The 20176-nt window shown below is 36.7% G+C and overlaps 1 protein-coding gene across 4 annotated transcripts in view; it reads left to right on the top strand.

Annotated features, from left to right (window-relative positions):
- Pxn (Peroxidasin) overlaps positions 1-20176 on the top strand; it is a 479183-nt gene that overhangs the window by 343206 nt on the left and 115801 nt on the right. For 3 of the 4 annotated variants that reach the window (XR_016550040.1, XM_090409901.1, XM_090409903.1), the window contains 2 exons: positions 3466-3699; positions 18402-19495. Coding sequence is in view for 3 of the 4 variants with exons in the window: in XM_090409901.1 (XP_090266027.1) it covers positions 3466-3699; positions 18402-19495 (1328 nt within the window). In the remaining variant the exon portion in view is untranslated. The remainder of the gene's footprint in view (positions 1-3465; positions 3700-18401; positions 19496-20176) is intronic. The other variant, XM_090409902.1, reaches the window with a different exon arrangement.

The following is a 20176-nucleotide window of genomic DNA, read 5'->3' on the forward strand; positions in this document are numbered from 1 at the left end:
CTCCTAATCTCATCTGGCATACTTCTCATCTCATTCCCAAGACATTACACATCCTCTATGAGTTCATCTCGCTTTCTCTGCAAGTTAGCCAATCTTGAGTCTATGGTAATCTCCATAGAGTTAACAGACACATCATGGGAGGTCAACCAGCAACATGTCTGTCATGATGAGTTTTGAAGTTATTTACATTACCTGCATTCACAATGCATTCAGGCAATATATTTAACTCACTAACAACTTTCCACATAAAAAAACTATTCATCACACCCTTCTTCACCACATCTTTATACAACCTTCAGGGATGGCCTCTTGTTCTTCCCATCTTAAGATCCACTCTTTTTATGATTTCTTCTCTATTAATCTGATAGAATCGCTTAACTAACTTTAAGATCTCTATCTTATCTCATCTTTTCCATAAACAAAGCGATTTCACTTTGGTTATTCATCTTTGGACACTCACTCTCTCTCTCTAGTGTTTCCACATCCCAATGAAAACTAGGTGACCAAATCTGAGCACAGTAGTTCAATGTGTTCTGACCAATATAGAGCCACCACCACCTCCTTACATGCCAATGCACTTTTTATCATGGCAGCTATACAATGTTCAGTCTTTGCAATACTTGCGATGTGTCCTCTGAACTTCAGTCCACTTCCTACCATCACTCCAAGATCCAGAATCTCATCCACTTCCTAAGTACAGTTACACCAGTACAGTACATAGCCTTATATCTCTGTGTCCCAAAGTGTAACACCTTACATTTATTAATATTAAAACTGCAACCCCCACTCATTTGTCCAAGCTAAAAGTCTATTCAAATCTTCCTGAAGGGAATTAATATCAGCAGAGCTACTTATAATTCTTCCCATCTGTGCATCATCAGCAAACATTTTAAGATCCCCAGTCAGTTCACATGAAATATCATTAATAAATAAGTTAAATCCTGACGTATGCCACTGGTCACCCTATTTTTCTGAGACACTGCCCCATCATTCACAACTTACTGGTATCGTTCAGAGAGCAATCTCTGATCCATCTAACCAGTATATCTATTTCTGTTATCTGCAGCTTGTACACCAACTTTAGTAATCTATCAAATACTTTTGCAAAGTACACCAGCATAATGTCTTTTAACACATCAACAAATATATCGTTATTTCCTTTTTTCTTCCTTGCCCAGTGACAAAATTAGTGAGCTGGGTGGATTTCACTGAAATAACAGAGGAAACAGTTCAATTTTTAACATGTCCTCTGTAGAGTTGACTCAGTGCAGAAGGTCCATATGTACCAGTCCTTAAACTCATTCACTGCCTGCTTCTCTATTACTACCCTCTTGGTATACCACTCTTCAGGTGCATTAAAAAAAATATACTGCTTACAACTCCATCATGCAACTTCCAGGGATGGTTCTTATCCCAACTTCTTATTCTGCTCTTGGAAAAACCATTGTTATGTCTGTCTGATAAATACAGCTCAATAATTTAAATGATTCAGTCATTCCTTTGTCCTCATCCCATAACTTTGTCTTCTGCTCATCAAACTTTGCAGATTACATGCTGTCAGTTTTTCTCCCAGTAAACATTGCACAGTCCTGATATCATTTTTATCTGCTTTTGTACTTCCTGTAAAGTTTTTCATCCTCTTGAAATCCTGGGAACAGATATCAATGTAGTAGTCTGGATGTTGTTTAATTGAACTTATATACAAGTGAACTAACATACTTTTATCATGGTTGGTCCAGGGTTCATCTCTTTCATGCTGTGAAGATTTATTTTGGTATCACAGCACCAAAATAAATCTTCAGAGCATAGCTGCTGTTTACAACACACAAGCAAAAATGAATATAATAAATTCAAATTGTAAAAGACAAAAGGCCTAGAGTCCCAATTTGGAATCCTTTGATGTTATGTAAATTTTTTGCAGTTGTTGGGTTGTAAGATTATTATCATCCAAATTTTTGGCAGATTAATGCAGATATTTTTTGAGGTTAGGTGAGTATATCATAGTTGTTGTTGCAGACTCAAAAATAGTCTTTCGAACGTGTAATGACTTACATAGCACAATGGTTTCCTTCCATCTGATCATGTATTTTGGGGTGTCCAAAGCATAGTCTGTTAGTACTTACCATAATGATGGTAGTGAATGTATTTTGTTCTCCATGGTGTGTTGTTAACAGATCTTCCTGTCTATTCACAGTAGTGTCATGTATAACATGACACTTTATGCATCCCAAGATGTGATAGAGGATGGCTGGATGGAGATAGTAAAAGGGGTGGGAGAGAGAATCAGGATTGCTAGTTTGAAGTGTGGTTCAAACTAGCAAAAGGAGCGGGTAGTGGGACATTCCACTATCTTGTCACCTGCCTCTGAATCCTACCTACCACCTCTTAATAACTCAGGGCATTTTTCAACATGCACTGATTCCTTATGTTATGTTATTCAGTTCTGCAAACATGTCCTTTCAACTTCCTAACATCATCCCAAAATTTTTCTGATCAATTTCTTGTGCCATCCCATGAATGTTACATATAGCTTTTAAACTTTTTTAGTTAAATCTTACATATTTGCAACATTGAAACAGAAACCCAGATGGGTGAGTGGTTAGCACACATATTATCCAACCAACAGTCTGCAGGTTTGAATACCATGGTGAGCATAGATGCCATGTGAATTTATTTAGGTGATAAGTGAATTTCATCACCTGGTGCAAGATGACTACCATGTTTTATTTGGAGGACTGTAATGGCTCAGTTACATAGAGAAGTGCTACTTTATCTAACCCTTACTAAGTCTAGTACTTAAAGGCTTTAATAGCCTTTTGTGGATGGGACTGGTATTTATTTTTTTTAAAGTATCCTTTTAACAGCATATGTTTGGGTTGGGGAGAGATTGGACTACTTTGAAATGTATGGAAAAGTGAGTTTGGATTATATAAGTTACATTGAATTTGCCTCTTTGTATTTTTAATTTTGGCAAGTGTCAAGAAATGCAACATTCTTTCTGCATTGTGCATATACATTATTAAGTAAATGTAATCGTGTTTTACACTATACACAACACATTCAATCTGTTTAATGGATGGTTGGACAAATTTTGTGTGTGATAATGTGTACCTCCCATGATGAATCTCTGACTCCATGGAGGTTAGATGTTAATAATAATTTCTGATAGTGAATATTATGATAGTGAAAATTTCTGATAGAATTTGATAGTGATTCCTTTTTGAAAGCCTTCAAATGAAAAGAAAACTTCTGTTTTCTTTTCATCTAGGAGTTGAGACTAGTGAGATAGTAAAATATTTAAATAATAGTCTGATTTAATCTTGAAATACCACTACATATCTTTGATTCTTGATTTTTTTTATCTCTCATTTTCTGAGTTTAAGACAATTAGGTAATATGTCAATAAATTGTAACTTATACTAAAAATTATGTGTCAGTTATATGCAGAAAGTTTCAACTTTTCAGGTTTTTCATATAGCAATCTGCTTTCCCCAAATCACCTAGAATTATTGGCCAATTTATCAGGATGCTTGGTTCATCGTCCACAACTGGAATGTTCTGATATGTGTTTCCATCGCAAGTATCGTACATATGATGGTTCATGCAATAATTTTCAGAACCCAACTTGGGGTGCTTCATTAACACCTTTTATCCGATTGCTTCCTCCTATCTATGAAAATGGACTAAATACACCTGTAGGTATGTTTGTTTAATCTTTCTTTCTTCAATTTGTAATGTTTAAACATTTAGTGAATACAGCTAACAAAAATGGCAGTGTATGCTTATAATCATACTCTAGCTCATTGAAAAAGTCTAGAATTAGGTTTGCTTTTTTTTTATCAACACTACATGAGAGCTTGTAAAATCTATAGCATATCTGTACCATGTGTGAACAAGTTGTAAAGAAGAAACAAGTTATTTCTTTTAATAAAATCTTTAATCTTTTCAAAGTGCAAAAAGTATATGAAAAATGCAAGCAGTTGGTTGAGTTTTTAAGCTGAACACCGAATTAATGTTGATCAGCAATTATTCATGTCTATAGGTTAAAGAGAAAGTGGAGGAACCGTGGCAACCTAGGGATTAGAAAATACCTATAAAAGAGACATAAAACAAAAACAGACCATCTGGAGGGAAATGAATGAGGTGAGTCTATGAAAAAATGATTATTAACTAACTGAATTATCCTCTTCTGGATAGTATCAAGCAGTTTTAGGAAAGGTTTTGGTGTAACATCTCAAATGTGAGAATAATATTCTAAAGCAAGGTAGACTGGGAATTCACATAATCTCAGTAGATGCATGAGTAAGAAAAAGTATCTTGAACAATAATGTGCACCTAGTTGAAGTTTGAAGGAGCCATGGTTATGGTGTTTATTTGGAAAGTCTTGAAATGCAAGTCAGCCCAAAAGGAGAGATCTGGCCTTACATGGACATCTAGGTATTATCAAACATGAATGGAAACAAAATGTGATCGTTCTTGCGTGAAATAAGATGGTTTTGGTTAACAAGGTTGTCCTCACTTCCACTAAAATGTGGTACAGGAGTTAGTGTTTATAGTATTGATTATGGAAGATTTTGTTGCTTACGATATTTGAGTGCTGCAAGGTTTGTCAAATGAGGTATAATGTTCATATTATATTAGAAAATTTCTCCATGGTAATTTGTTCCTTAACTGATGATATAGTAAATGATTTCCATTATTTCTCCCTTCTCACCTTCTCCAGACATATTAAGCTCAATGACCTGTTGAAATAAATTAAATTGGCTTCATACAAACCTAATTAATACTCTGATAAGATGGCTAGTTAATCCTCTCAGCATAGTCTGCTTTGTTTCCTGGATGAAAAAAAAATGGTATGTTTTAAATAATGGCTTCACACATGTAAGAGAAAACTAAATAGAATTTATTACTTCTATATATTTTTCTCAATATATCATGAACTTCATTCATGGAGAAGGCATAAGAACTGGTAACAACATTTAAATTCTGAAAACAAGTCATACAGCATGTGTATAATATCACATGTCTAGTTTTGGCTGTACAGTAGGAGGAAACACTATTGAGTTAAGAGATGTGGGTATAAATCTCAAATTAAAAGTCTGAGATAAGCATACAGATATAAGCATGATTCAAAAAAAATAAACTATGAAATTTGAACCTACTGTAGTATAGCATCTTGGCATGGTTCCGGTGACTCTCTAGTGTTGATGGTATAAGAAGCAACATCTGAACCCTCAAATTCAAAACGTCTTATGCAATCTTGATGTTCTTGGTTCTAACAGTAGCAGAACAGCTAGTCTGTCCAAAGTAGCAAAGATGACAACAACAGGGTATTTCATAAACACTAGTTTTTTGTAACATTGATCAAAGATATTTGATACATTCTTTGCAGATATAATTTGTATACCATCTTCAAACCAACCTAGAAGTTGTCATCTTTCTTACTGCCCTCAAAGATACATTTTCACTTCTATCCTTGCCTGGTGTTTATCAAATTGTTCCTTCTATGATTATCTTAGTATTACAAAAACTAAGAATTCATTTCCAGAAAAATTAAAGTTTTTGCTTTGATTAGTCATAGTCCAACAGGATCTTAATTTCTTTATGCTTCATTTTTAAACTTTCATTTGTCTAGTACTGTTCACCACAAAATATCCTACCTTTTTCATTGCTTATGATTTCTAATATCATAATTGTTTGGAATTAGAACTGAATCAACTAGGGCCACAAGATCAGTGTTTTATGTCTGCTACTTGCATGTGTTTTTCTGACCATTTGATTGTTTTGCAGGATGAAAAATGCTTCTAGAAGGGGAAAACCATGCCATCTCCATATAAACCATTTCATTATAATTATTATTATTACTACTATTGTTATTAACACCAGACTCCATGGAGTCAAAAGTCTCATTGCAGGAGACACACACACTGTTACATACAGAGCCTGTCAAACCATGCTTTACTCTCTCATTCTATGTATCTGCATTTACCACAGTGATACGCAACACATTCCACCCACCAACCACTCTCCATGCAAAAACCCTGCTCTTTATACCCATGCTCACTCCCTCCTTATAGAACTTCCAGGGATTTCCACTTGTTCTGTCCCCCTTCTCCCATTCTACAAAAAATTTATTATTACTATTACCCTAAGACACTATAGTCAAACTCTCATTTATAAAGTCCTTTTCTCATACACACTCATCATACCATGCCTTAAACACATTAAAATTCTCTGTAGACACCATACTCTCAGGCAAGGCATTCCAATCATTCACAACTCTGCATGCAAAACACCTGCTTCTTACTCTTCCCTTATTCACACCCTCCTTATATACAGTTTCCAGTGACGACCTCTTCCCTTTTCTCCCCTGATCTCCCACCATTTTATGAAAAACCTCTTCAACATTGATCCTATAGTAATCCCTTACCAAGTTGTACGTCTCAATCATATCACCCCCTCTTCCTCCTATCCACTAGACTTTGTAAATTGCATCTTCTCAACCTTTCCTCATATTCCAGAGATCAGAAACTACCTTAGTCAGTGACCTCTAGACCCTTTCCAACATATCTTCATCCTTTTGAAAACCAGGTGACCAAATCTGTGCATAGTAGTACATGTGTGGCCTAATCAGAGCCTTATACAATGGAATAAGAATCTCCATACTTCTACAAGTCAGTGTCCTCTGCATCATTCCCAGAATTCTTTGTGTTGTCCTCGTAAATCTATTCAAGTTTTCTTGTAAGGCCATGTCTGCTCTACTCCTCATAGTTCATCCCAACTTGCGTCATCTGCAAACAATTGAATATCCTCATCCAAATCTTCCCCAATATCACATTAACATATAGGTTAAACAACAATGGCCCTTGAAACAGACTCCTGAGGCACACCACTAGTGACTTTCCTCTTCTGGGGTATTGCTCTCCCATATACCACTTGCTGATATCTATCAGATAGTCAATCTCTGATCCAATGCACTAATCTAATATCCCACCCCATCTGCTCTAGTTTGGCTATCAACTTATGCTGTAATCTATCAAAAACCTTTGCAAAATCAAAGTATACTACCGTGTATCCATCACCTTTGTCCAATGAAGCCATTACCTTATTGTAATAAGTAAATTACTAAAACATGACCCCCCCCCCTTTAGCAAATCCATGCTATCCATCAAAGATAATACCATTGCTGTCAACCCAATTCTGGATCCTAGTTCTCACCAGCTTCTCCAACAACTTAACCAAAACACCTAACACACAGATAGGCATATAATTTGATGCTTGAGTTCTATCACCTCCCTTATGAAGCAGCACAATGTTGCATTCCTTCTACTCTTTTAGAACTCGACCCAGTGCAAGACTCATACTTAAAAAAAATGTCAAGGCAGATGTCAACTCCCTGACGCATTCCTTCAGAATATGTGGTGATAACCACATATTCTGAAGGATATATTATCAAGTCCCACAGCCTTATCAACATAAAGTTTGCTCAATTTCCCATATAACTCTTGCTCACTTAGTCAGTCTCTTCTCATTATCAACTGCTCTCAACTCTCCATGATGTCTCACATTCAGAAGAATGAAAGACCTTTATGAACTGCTCATTAAGTATTTCAGGTGTATCCTCTGCAGTTGTTCTTATACATTTTCTCGTAATGTCATCCTTCTATAAACATTATTTTTTGCTGGCTAAATATTGAAAGAACTCCTTAGGATTCTTATTGGTTTCATTAACTAACTGCTGCACATACTTCACTTTTGATACCCTTACCAACCAAGTCACCCTCCTGGACTGTTCTTTGTAATCCTCATGGAATTAATTATTACCACTCCTTCCCAGAAATAATATTTATATTACCGCTCCTCTTATTTTTCCTCCATAATGTCTTTTTTTCCTCTATATTGCATGATTAATCTCTTCATTTATCTATTTCACACCTACCTTATGTAACCTTCTGATCCTTGTACATTTAGATATTGCTTCTACTTGACAGTTCTTAAATATCATTCAAGCTACATTGATCTCATTTTCAAACTGCATTCCATCCATCTGTCTTCATATCCCACATCTCAAAGACCAGTTACCACCTTAGTCAGTCTTCTCTGGACTATTTTCAGTATATCCTCATCACAATGAAAACCAGGGGATTAAATATGTGTACAGTAATCTATGCAAGGCCTTATACGCTGGAACTAGAACCTCTTTATTTCTGCATGCTAATATACTCCACATCATTGCCATTAGCCAATGTGATGACTTCACAACTCATGCCATGTGTGACTTCTGAACTTCAGATCCTCATTCACCACCACTGCAATGTATCTTGTCTCCTTACCTTCCTCCAAAATTTCACCACTAAGTGTACACTTTGCATCCCATTGTTGGAAACTGATTAATCCTTCAAATTTTTTTGGTAAGCATCAATAAAATTTTTGGACATTTTCTAACGAAAATGCGTTCTTTAATGTTTCATTGTGTTGTAATTCAAAACTTCCACCTGTAGTTGGTTTGGTACGTCATCAATGTCGACATTAAAAGGGTTCAAAAATAATCGCATTTCGATGCTATTTTTGTGAAAATCCACAAATCTTGTTGAAAATTCCGTTTGTAAATCTTCAATAGTACCAACAAAAAAATTTCCTTTTGTGTTTGCCATTCAACTGTAGATGCAAATTTGCAACAAATATATTGATGTAGATTTTTTTCCATCATATGTTTCTTCAACAGACATAGTTTGCCTTCAAAAGCTTTTATGTCAGAAAACAGTTCTGCTAATAATTTGCCTTAACCCTGCTGGTTCAAATTAAGTTCATCAAGGTACGTTGTAATATCTCCCATAAATGGAAGAGACATAATCCATTTTTTATTCCATAGTTGTGGGACAGTATTTTCGTGTTCCGTCATGAAAATATCTATTTCTTCACATAAATTAAAAAAATCTTTTTAGTACAGCACCTCTGCTTAACCATCTAACAGCTGAGTAGTAGATAACGTCCTCATACTCCAATTCTATTTCTATCAAGAATTCTTGAAATTGATGGTGTTTCAGACTGTCATGTCAGATGTAATTTACAGTTGATATCACGATGTTCATAACATCTTTCATTGATGACAAAATTTTGCTACAAAGTGCTTCCTGATGAATAATGCAGTGGAACACCATAAGATTATCATAACCTAAATTCTGTAATTCGCACAAATTCGACCTTCTGCACTGGCGTTAGAGCCACAAATATTTCTTCCATTATCGGTTATCACACTATATAATTTTTTTCCAGTCCAATTCTAAAGAATCAATAGTTTCTTTTACCTTTATGAACAAGTCATTGCGGGTTGTAGTACCTTTTTTAAACCACACAAACTGAATGATTCTTCATGAACATCAAAGTCGCTATCGATGCTTAGAATAAACATCATTAACTGCGCAGTGTCTGTTACTTCAGTACTTTCATTTATTGCCTGCGCGTAACACTTAAATGATTTTGCTTTAAATTTAAGCTGCTCAAATAAATTGATACCGATTTCTTCTACTCGCCTTGTACAAGTCCTGACAGATAACTAATATTTTGAAATAACATCTTCTTTTCTGGGCATATTTGTTCATTTTCAGCTAATAAACATCGTTTAATAAATTCTGAACCTGTATAACAGCTTATTTCTTTCGCAACAAGTTCCCCTGCGACATAACTAGTACGAACAATTGATTCATTATGAATACTTTGCTTCTTAAATGTCTTTTGCTGAGCAGTCAAAGAAGTTTGTAATTTATTAATTTGATTTTTTCCAAGTTCATGGTTCGAATCCATGTATTAGCTTTTATGTTCATTCTCGTAATGACGTCTGATATTATCTTTCTCATTTTCGTTTTGCCCTCTTTTACTTTGCGGTGTCGTGGGTTTATTAATCATCGGACCTCAAACTGTTCACAGGATAAGGTGGTCAGCTTATGCCTCGGTGGATCCTATGTCCTGTAGTGTTCAGTTCTCAAGGCCGGTTTACCTGCTTTGCTGGATGAAAAACCCCAGGATAAACTGTGGCAAAAACCTTACTGTCCATGCCCAAGACTGCTAACGTGGCTATGGCTGAGGAAGATCCTTCAGCTCCTCATGTCACAGAGGGGAATCATCGAACCTAGGACACTCATTCCCCAGGCATATGGTTGGAAAACGCATAGCCAAGCTAACCATGCGGACACGTCTGATATTACATTCTTTCATAACACAACTTTTATGACAGGTAAGACAAAGGGAGCTTACCCCTATTTTTAAAAAGAAGTACTTGTTGTTCCTTTCATCATTAAATCTTCTTCCTTCATCTGCAATTTTCCATGTTCTTGAACCCATTTTTGAAATTATTTTTAACAAATATACATTCTCTGAAAATAATAGTTGATGTTATTGAATTATTAAATTATATTAAAAGACGAACGAAGGAACGTGACTGCAAAAGTGCGCCAAAATCTTGGTTGTTGTTGGATGAAGTCAGTTTTGTTATCCCCACTCCTGATGACTCACACAGTTGACTTGCGCCAAGTTGCACGGCGATTTCACAAAGTATAGGTATAAAATTGTGTTTAATTTATTATTCATATTATAAAATGTATTATTTAAATAATTCAACATATGGGGCCACATGCCATGTAAGTATGGTCAACCTTTTATGGGCTGCCAAAAATACACGTTTGGGCAGCATATGGGCCTCCGGTTGCCGACCACTGATGTAAAGGACCGACTCCAAATAGATGGGAAAAAAGCGTGTGAAGAAGAAGACTTGAGAAGCAGCTAAGAAAAATTGTGGAATGGAAGTTTGGTGAAGAAGAGGCTGGATTTAGGCCAAATAAAGATTGTCAGGATCAGATTTAAGAACAGAGAGTTGAGAAATCTTCAGAATATAACAAGGATTTGTATTTAAGTTTTGTTGATCTGGAAAAGGCATACAATAAGGTACCAATAGTTTCCCCTTGAAAGCTCTTCAAAACGCTACAATTATATGGTGTAAATGGGACATTATATCAAGAAGTGCATAGTCTCTAGTCAGCAGTTAGACTTGAAGGAGGTACAGGAAGATGGTTGGAGGTAATATCAGGTGTGGAAAAGGGTGCACATTATCTTCACTGTTATTTATTATGGATCGCATATATTAGTTCTTTACTTTATTGCGAATGATGTTATACTTCTGAATAAATCCAGATCAAGTCTGCAAGATTCCCTGACTATAGTGGTGGTCGGCGGTAGATGGCGTTGGTGTAGTTGCAGTCAGTTGGAGGATTGTGAGTGGTGGAATCAGAGTTGTAGAGTGGATGCCCTCCCTTGATGAGTCTTTGGACTCCCTGGAGGTTGACTAATAATAATAAAATGTCAGAACCTTACACTTTAAAACATTGAACTGATAGTTCTATATTGTTGCCCATTTATAAATTTATAAAATACATTGCAGCCTTCCTGTAAGCACTCAACATCTGCTTGATTCCTCATCGTCTTCTCCATTTTTGCATCATCTCCAAACAGCCGTATATCACTGGTTAACCCCATCCCATACACAACATGCTGTGTATCTATCTAAGAGCTAGTTGCCAACTTGCTAATCTATCATCCAATACATCTGTTCCAGTTAAGTTACCAACTTGTGGTGTGGCAATCTATCAAAAGCCTTTGCAAAATCTAAGTATACCAATGTGTCTGTATATTCCTTGTCCAATACATCCATCATCTTGTTATAATACATAAGCGAATTGGTAAAATGCAACCTTCCTTTAAGAAATCCATGCTGACAATCACAAAGAATACCATTGTTATCAACCCACTTTTGTATCCTATCTTTCACTAATCTCTCCAATATCTTAACTACAATCCCACATATTCTGATTGGTCTATAATTTATAGCGTTATCTTTTATCACCACCTTTATGAAGTCGAACAATTTCACCTTCCTTCCACTCCTTTGGGACTTGTGCTGTTGCAAGATTTGTTAAACAGATAGGCTGATACTATCTGCTTAGAACATTCCTTTAAGACACGTAGTGTTATGTCATCAAGTTCTATTGCTTATTGACATCTAACTTAACTCCTCATATACTTGCATTTTATGATAAGGTGACAAGTGTGTTAGATAAGGGAGAATCATATACAGTAATGTTCTTAGACTTTGCAAAAGCCGATCAGATGATCCAATCATCTGATCTTAGATGGATCAGAGATTGGCTCTCTGAACGATACCAGCAGGTTGTGTATGATGGAACAGTGTCTCGAAAAAGAAGGGTAACCAGTGTCGTGCCCCTGGGTTCTGTTCTTGGGCCCCTGCTGTTTAACTTGTTTGTAAATGATATATCATGTGGACTGGCTGGGGATCTTCAGTTATTTAATGATGATGCAAAGTTGGGAAGAATTATAAGTATCACTGCTAATGCTGAATGCCTTAAGGAAGATTTGAAGAGACTTTTTACTTGGAGACAGAAGAGTGGGGTTGTAGTTTTAATATCAATAAGTGCAAGGTATTGCATTTTGTAGTGCCGAAATATAAGGCCGTACTATATCGATGGTGCAATACTGCAGGAAGTGGATGAGAGTAGAGATTTGGGAGTGATGGTTGACAGTAGATTGAAGTTTAGAGGGCATATTGCTAGGGTTGCAAAGGTTGCACATCGCAGTGCTGCCATTTTCATTCTACAGCTAACCTCCACACCAATCTCGCCCACCTTTAGACACAGCCCATGGAAAGATGGAGAAACCCATGCTGTCACACTCAATACTTCAAAGGTCTTCTATCGATGTCTGGCACTGAGGCCTCCTGAACAAGTTACAATCTTATAGCCTCCCTGCTACACTCTGTGATTGGATTTCCAGCTTTCTCACTGGTTACTCATTGCAATATCATGGTAGATGGCTTTCTCTCGTTAAATTTCTCTGGCCAATTTCTCTGGAATACCCTAGGGTTTTGTACTCTCACCCCTGCTTTTCCTCCTTAACATCAATGACCTTCTCTCTCTCTCTCTCTCTCTGACTTCAAATCCCATTCACAGTTTTGCTAATGACAAGTACTCTTCCTCATTTGAGAAACCCTATAGTACTCAAATGATAGAAGCCTCAGGAGTTTCAGTAACCAGTGACTTTGTAAATTTCAATGCCATAAGAACTCTGGCTGTTTATTATTTATACATGCAAGGAAGATCCTGCTTCACTTACATTCTGATAATGTTCCAATTTCCTTTCAAGGTCAGCTTTCTCGTCTTGGGCTGACTGTCACATCCAGTTTATCATATCACAAACATTACATACATAGTCTCCTCAGCCCCTAAAATATTTGTTCTTTTCCATTCAAAACATTATTTCTGCTCAACTACAACACTTTAAGTCTTGGATGGATCTAACCAACCTTAGAATATTGTTCCTATATATGCAGTGGTACACCCTAAACATCCCTAAGAATTTTGGAAGTTTTCCCCCACTTGGTTAGACTATAATAAATTTAGTTTAATCCTTTATCCAAGTGTAAGCAAACAAAGTTTGTTCCTGAAGTGTCTTCAGGACTGCATTAGATTTATTATAATCTCTAAGAATTCTTGATGATATATAAAAGTAGGTGATCTGCTTAATAGGTGACCCTTCCCTCATACTCCTTTCAGTTACTTTCCCATAGGCATTCTATTTCTGCGCTATGACTTTCCAATAGGTAGGCCATTGTTCCTCTTAATTGACCACCTCCATTCCTCCACTTTCTTCTAACCATGTAAGAACCACAACATCCACTGACCAACATTTATACACTGTCTAGCTCCAAGCATATCAAGCTTCTTATCCTCTTTCATTCCAAAGATATCAAGCTTCTTATCCTCCTTCATTCCATCCACCTCTATTCTTTAGGACATTCTCCCCCCCCCATACTGTATTTCTTCCTGTGTACAACCTTCATCTCTTTAAATTTCTTTCCCCATAAACATATATACACTGCAGTGCCCCAACATGGCAGTATTATGTTATAGGTCCTTTCATGTGTGGAGATCATACTTATATATAATAAGTGAATACCATCCAAGTTGTTGAGATATTATAATGTCAGGTGTGACAGTGACTGATATAGTAGAATAAAATAACTGTAGATGAATTGTATAATAAATTTAGTTTAATCCTTTATCCAAGTGTGATCACACTTGGATAAAGTTTGCGCCTGAAAGTATCTTCAGGACTGGGGTAAGGTAGTACAACACCTGGGCAACTCGTTGCAAAGGTGGAGCAAGATACCAACACTCCTATCTCAGTATCGCCTATAATGCAAAACACATCTCCTTGCGGGTCTAATGTTATGCATTCTGGGAAGGGCCACTACCCAGACTAGTTTCGACCTTTATTGAGGTCTCTTCAGTGGGAGCCAGGCCCAAGTGGAGATCTGAAGATACTTTCATGCGCAAACTTTGTTTGCTCACACTTGGATAAAGGATTAAACTAAATTTATTATATTCTAACCAAGTGAAAAATAAACTTTCAACATCTTTCTCTAAATCCAGAGTAATTTATTAAAAAAGGGTGGCACACCATTTGGCAACTCCTATAGGTAGAGATGACCTGCTAATGCTTCTGCCTGGTGTCTCAACTTGGGCCTGGCTCCCACTGAAGAGACCTCAATAAAGGTCGAAACTAGTCTGGGTAGTGGCCCTTCCCTTAATGCATAACATCAGACATATCCGCAAGGAGATGTGTTTTGCATTATAGGAGATACTGAGACAAGAGTGTTGGTAGCTTGCTCTACCTTTGCAATGAGTTGCCCTGGTGTTGTACCACCTTACCCCAGTCCTGAAGATACTTTCAGGCGCAAACTTTGTTTGCTCACACTTGGATAAAGGATTAAACTAAATTTATTATACTCTAACCAAGTGAAAAATAAACTTACAACATGTAGATGAATTGATACTCACAATTTGGCAGAACCATATACAACCATGATCATGGGATTAGATGGCATATCAGCCTTTGCATTATAAGAATGTACAGGGGAATTGGCACCTCCTCTGACCAAGGGGTGGTTTAATTTGAACCTCAGTTCTGGAAAGGTGCCGAGGGATTGGAAAGAAGGCAAAATAGTTCCAGTGTGTATAGGAGGCTCCAAGACAAATTGAAAATTATAGGCCAATCAATATCTCAGGAGTGGTTGGTAAGGTGGAATTCAGGATAGGGCGTATAGGAATGTGATACTTATTAACGTGCAAATAATAAAATGACAACTGATTTGAATGAAGGAAATAGTTACTTAGAGATACTGCTGGACTTTTCAGCGGCATTTGACAAGATTCCACAAGGAATTCTTGAAAAATTGGAACAAATCTGGTTGACATTGTCATCTCTAGACCTCCACAAAGTTGCTTATTGTGGGAAGTTTCCTTGTCATACAAACACGTCATCATGCTGTGCTTAAATACATGATTGTTCTTTGCAGACACTACACTCTCAGGTAGTTGTAATTATTCACCACTCTCCATGCTAAAAAATTACTTCTCACTTCTTTGTTTACACCATTATACAGCTTCCAGATGTGACCTCTTGTTTTCCTGCCTCTCTCCCAACATTCTCTGTGAAAAACCTCTCCAACAATAGTTGTTGGAAGTTTTTCCACTTAGTTATACTATAAATTAAAGATACCAAGAAATTATATACTTGATTTAATCCTTTAATCAAGTGTAGGCAAACAAGTTTGGGCCTGAACTATTTTCAGGACTGGGGTAACTCATATAGAGACTTATAACTTCACATCACTTGCGTTAGTATCCCATAATGCAAAGCACATATCGTTATGGGTATGGATAATGGTATGCATTATGGAAGGGTCACTACCCAGACCAGTTTCGAATTTTATTAAGGTCTTGTCAGTGGGAACCAGACCCAGAGGTGATACCAAGTTGAAGTAATGCAGAATTCATATTTTCATATACAAGTTGCCAAAAGGTGTTGCACTTTATTATTAATATACTCTGGATTAGAGATAGTTGTTGGAAGTTTTTCCACTTGGTTATACTATCAATTAAAGATACCAAGAAATTATATACTTGGTTTAATCCTTTATCTTAAGTGTAAGCAAACAAGTTGTTCTTCCAATGAATGGGTACCAGAAGGTCATACAGTTAACCAAGATTTTGGCCAAGCTGAGAAAACAAGTGAGAAAGAAGAGACCTGATCTGTGGAAGAACAATACTTGGATTCTCCATCAGGACAATGCTCCAGCCCACAATGCAATGTCTGTAAAGTATCTGGCTGATAAGAAGACCCAGTGTTGGACCATTCACCTTTCTCACCAGACTTAGCTCCATGCGACTCTTACCTTTTTTCCAAAGTTGAAATCCACATTGAAGGGCACCCATTTTCAGTCAGTGGATGAGGTAAAGGAGAAAATGGCAGTGCTACTGAAGCAGATAACACCTGATGACTTGCAGCACTGCTTCCAACAATGGAAAATTCATATGCAACGGTGTATAGATAGAGGGGAACATGTTGAATGGGATAACAATTAAGTTGTACAATTGTAATAATAAACCACATTTTTGCAACCAGTCTTGTTATTTAATAGCCACACCTCATATATATTTGTTCTTCAAGAAGTATTTCTCATGTGGCTGGCAGCCACCCAGATAATCATTTGACACCTCATTTATATTGACATCCTCTGATGAGGTGATGAAATCAAAGACCCTTGACCCTCCCATACCCTCTGTTACATACTGCCCGAGGAGTTTTTCCTTAAAAAGCTCAAGAAATTGTTTATTTCTACCTGCTATCTCATAATTCCAATCAATATCATAATTAAAATCACCCATAATAACTGTCCATTTGCTTAAGCAATTTGCTTATACATTTCATGGTCACTATCCTCCAAATTACGCACGTCTTATAGCAACATCTGACGATTCCATTCTATTCACCTCTATCTTGCATATACTGCTCAAAACCACTGTCACTATCCCTTGCATTTCTACCTTGTATGGACATAACTCCATTTCAGTCATTAACAGAACTCCACCTTCTTTTTTTGATGTTTGTCTTCCTGAAAAATATCGTACCCTTTCATCATCTCTAGTCTTGTCAGGATGTCATCCTTATCCAACCATGTCTCACTTATTCCAACAATTTTTGAATGATGAGCTCAATGCAATAATTTTGTTCTTGTTCTGATACTTCTATAATTTGTATACAAACATAACCGTTCATTTCAAGTTTCACTGATGCCATTATTAGATGTGACTTCATGCCTGCCTTTTGAGCCATCCCCTCTCTCTCCTCATTACCCATTCCCAGAAAATCCTCTTGAAACCCAACTGTTCCCTCCCCTACGTCCTCTCCTTTTTTTTTGTCTATTCACACTTGCACTTCCTCTGAGTATTGACCTTTCTCATGCTGCATTTTTATGTCCACCCTGAGTACTCATGTTTCCCTGTCTGTCTTGCACACTTGTTTTCACTCTGTGCTTGTGCTACCCACTTCTCCATTCATGAGCACCACTTCAGTCTCTCTTTCCTTATTCTTCTACTCCTCCACATTGCTTCTTATTTGCTCAGATCCATTTTCTGCATTCATTACTCTCCCTTCCTGCAGCAACCCCTCCAAATGACACACTAAAACCATTCAAATGCAATCCATCATTCATACAACTCCATTTGACATTTAAACTCATATCACACATTCACAAACCACACTCCTTTCTCTTTGTACTTTCCATTAAGATATCATTCATAATCCTTGCTCTCTGCCTAAGTTAGTGTGTTGCCCAGAGATGGGCAAAACACTGACTGCCTTTCCTGTCGCACTAACTTTTATTCTTCTAAACAACTTCCTGATATCCAGTCTTATGTTCTCCTTTTCCCAGTCAAGTCATTTGTTCCTACTGCCTCTGTCAACTCTTTTGCTAGCTTACTCTTCATATTCATCACCTCAATCACTCTACTCATTCTACCTCCTGATAGAATGAGTAGAGCGATTAGTAGAGTGAACAAACTTTGCATCTTTTTCCCCACACCTCTAATAATCAAATAATCAAAGGTAATAAAAGACTCACTTGTGAGTCTTTCATTACCTCTTTCATTTGAACATCATTTCTCTTCTTCACTCTTCCATATATATCTTCATCAAAGGTTAAGTAAGACTAGATTTTTTGATTGGTGGATGGGTAGAATGCGTTGCCAAGAGATGGTTGACTGATTCATTGGTGAATGAGTTCACTGAGAGGTATGATATGTATTGTGTAAACATTGGTTAGATTGGGTCTCCCATGATGAGTCTTTCTCCATGGAGATGCCTAAGGCATAATAATGTATATCTTAATGCATTTAATAAAGAAAGTTTTCTAAGTTTCTAAAGAACTGGGTGAATTATTTCATCTTTAATTTTATCATCAATTTATGACATTATTTATTTTATTATTTTAGGTTGGTCCCATTCACACCTATATAATGGATTTACTAAGCCAAGTTCTCGTTTAATATCATCAAGAATAATCTCTACAGATGCTGTTTCAAAGGATTCTGAATATTCCCATATGTTAATGCAGTGGGGCCAATTCTTGGATCATGATTTGGATTTTTCGATGCCTTCTGTCAGCCATGAAAGCTTTGTTGATGGAGTTGATTGCAGAACGTCTTGTGAATATGCCTCTCCTTGTTTTCCCATTGAGGTTCCACCAGAAGATAAAAGAATAAGGCATTATCGTTGCATGGAATTTACAAGATCTAGTTCTATCTGTGGATCTGGATTGACCTCGGTATTTTTTAATCAAGTGATGCCACGTGAGCAAGTTAATCAGTTAACATCTTTTATTGATGCATCCAATGTTTATGGGAGCACAGAATCAGTTGCTGTTCATCTGAGAGATCTGTCTCCTAATTATGGACTTCTTCGATCTGGAGTATTAATGGAAACTGGAAAACCTTTATTACCATTTAATGATGGTCAGCCAATAGACTGCAAGAGAGATCATTCTGAGAGTAGTATTGACTGTTTCTTGGCTGGAGATATTAGGGCCAATGAGCAGCTAGGACTTCTTGCTATGCATACACTTTGGATGAGAGAACATAATAGAATTGCAGCAGAGCTTAGAAAAATCAATCCTCATTGGGATGGTGATATACTCTATCATGAAGCCAGAAAAATTGTAGGTGCCATAATGCAACACATTACTTATTATCATTGGTTACCTAAAATTCTAGGGTCTAAGGGAATGAAAATTCTTGGTTCTTATACAGGGTATAACCCTTCAGTGAACCCTTCTGTGGCAAATGTTTTTGCTACTGCTGCCCTTAGATTTGGTCATATGTTGATCAATCCAGAATTGCTGCGTCTAAATGCTACATTCCAACCAATAAGGCATGGCAATATTCCTCTGAGGAAAGCATTTTTTTCACCATTTCGTCTTCTTGAAGAGGGAGGTATTGATCCCCTTATGAGAGGTCTCTTTTATGGTGCTGCCAAAGCAAGACAGCCAGATCAGATTTTGAACTCCGAACTCACTGAACACCTGTTTACGGTTAGTATTATTGTAATATTATTTAGTAAAGTTATGCTTATCTTGCTTCTAAATGTCATAGCAGTCAACTTGCAATATAGTGACCTTTTAAGAACAAGAAAAATAGTTGTAATGATATTTGTCATATAGAAAATTTTCTTCCCCTCCAGAACTGGTTCTCCTGAACATGGTCAGAATATCTTAACATTAAATATGTGGGGTAGTGTTAAAAAGATGTAAGGACTAAAATCATTATTTTTATCTTTAAAAATACTGTCAACTCTTACTACAGTCAACATTACAGTAATAGCTGAAAAGTGCAACCAGAGCTTAGTTTTAGTGCTTAACTAATGGAAATTTACTAACACATTAGCCTGTCATTGTAATAACTTACTTCTTTGATCCCCGTGAATTTGCTATTGTGAGGATTAATTTCACTACATCATGAAATGTCTGATATGTATCCTCAAGGGATGTACAGGATATTATGATAGTACTACATGAAAATTTTGCATCACTGTCAACTTGCTATCAGTATTTCTGAAATGACTCTAATATTGTCAGATCCTATTTCATTTGTCTAGGGCACTTCTTACTGAATCAATCTGTCTTGATCTTCTTCCTATCATCCTAGCAAAAACACTTGTTCTGTTAACATTTCCTGTCCTATTCTATTTAAGGGATCATACCACCTTGGATTAG

Source organism: Typopeltis vanoorti, chromosome 20 (genome assembly GCF_054136105.1).
Source record: "Typopeltis vanoorti isolate ZY-2024b chromosome 20, IOZ_Tvanoo_1.0, whole genome shotgun sequence".
In the NCBI taxonomy this organism is placed as follows: Eukaryota; Metazoa; Arthropoda; class Arachnida; order Uropygi; family Thelyphonidae; genus Typopeltis; species Typopeltis vanoorti.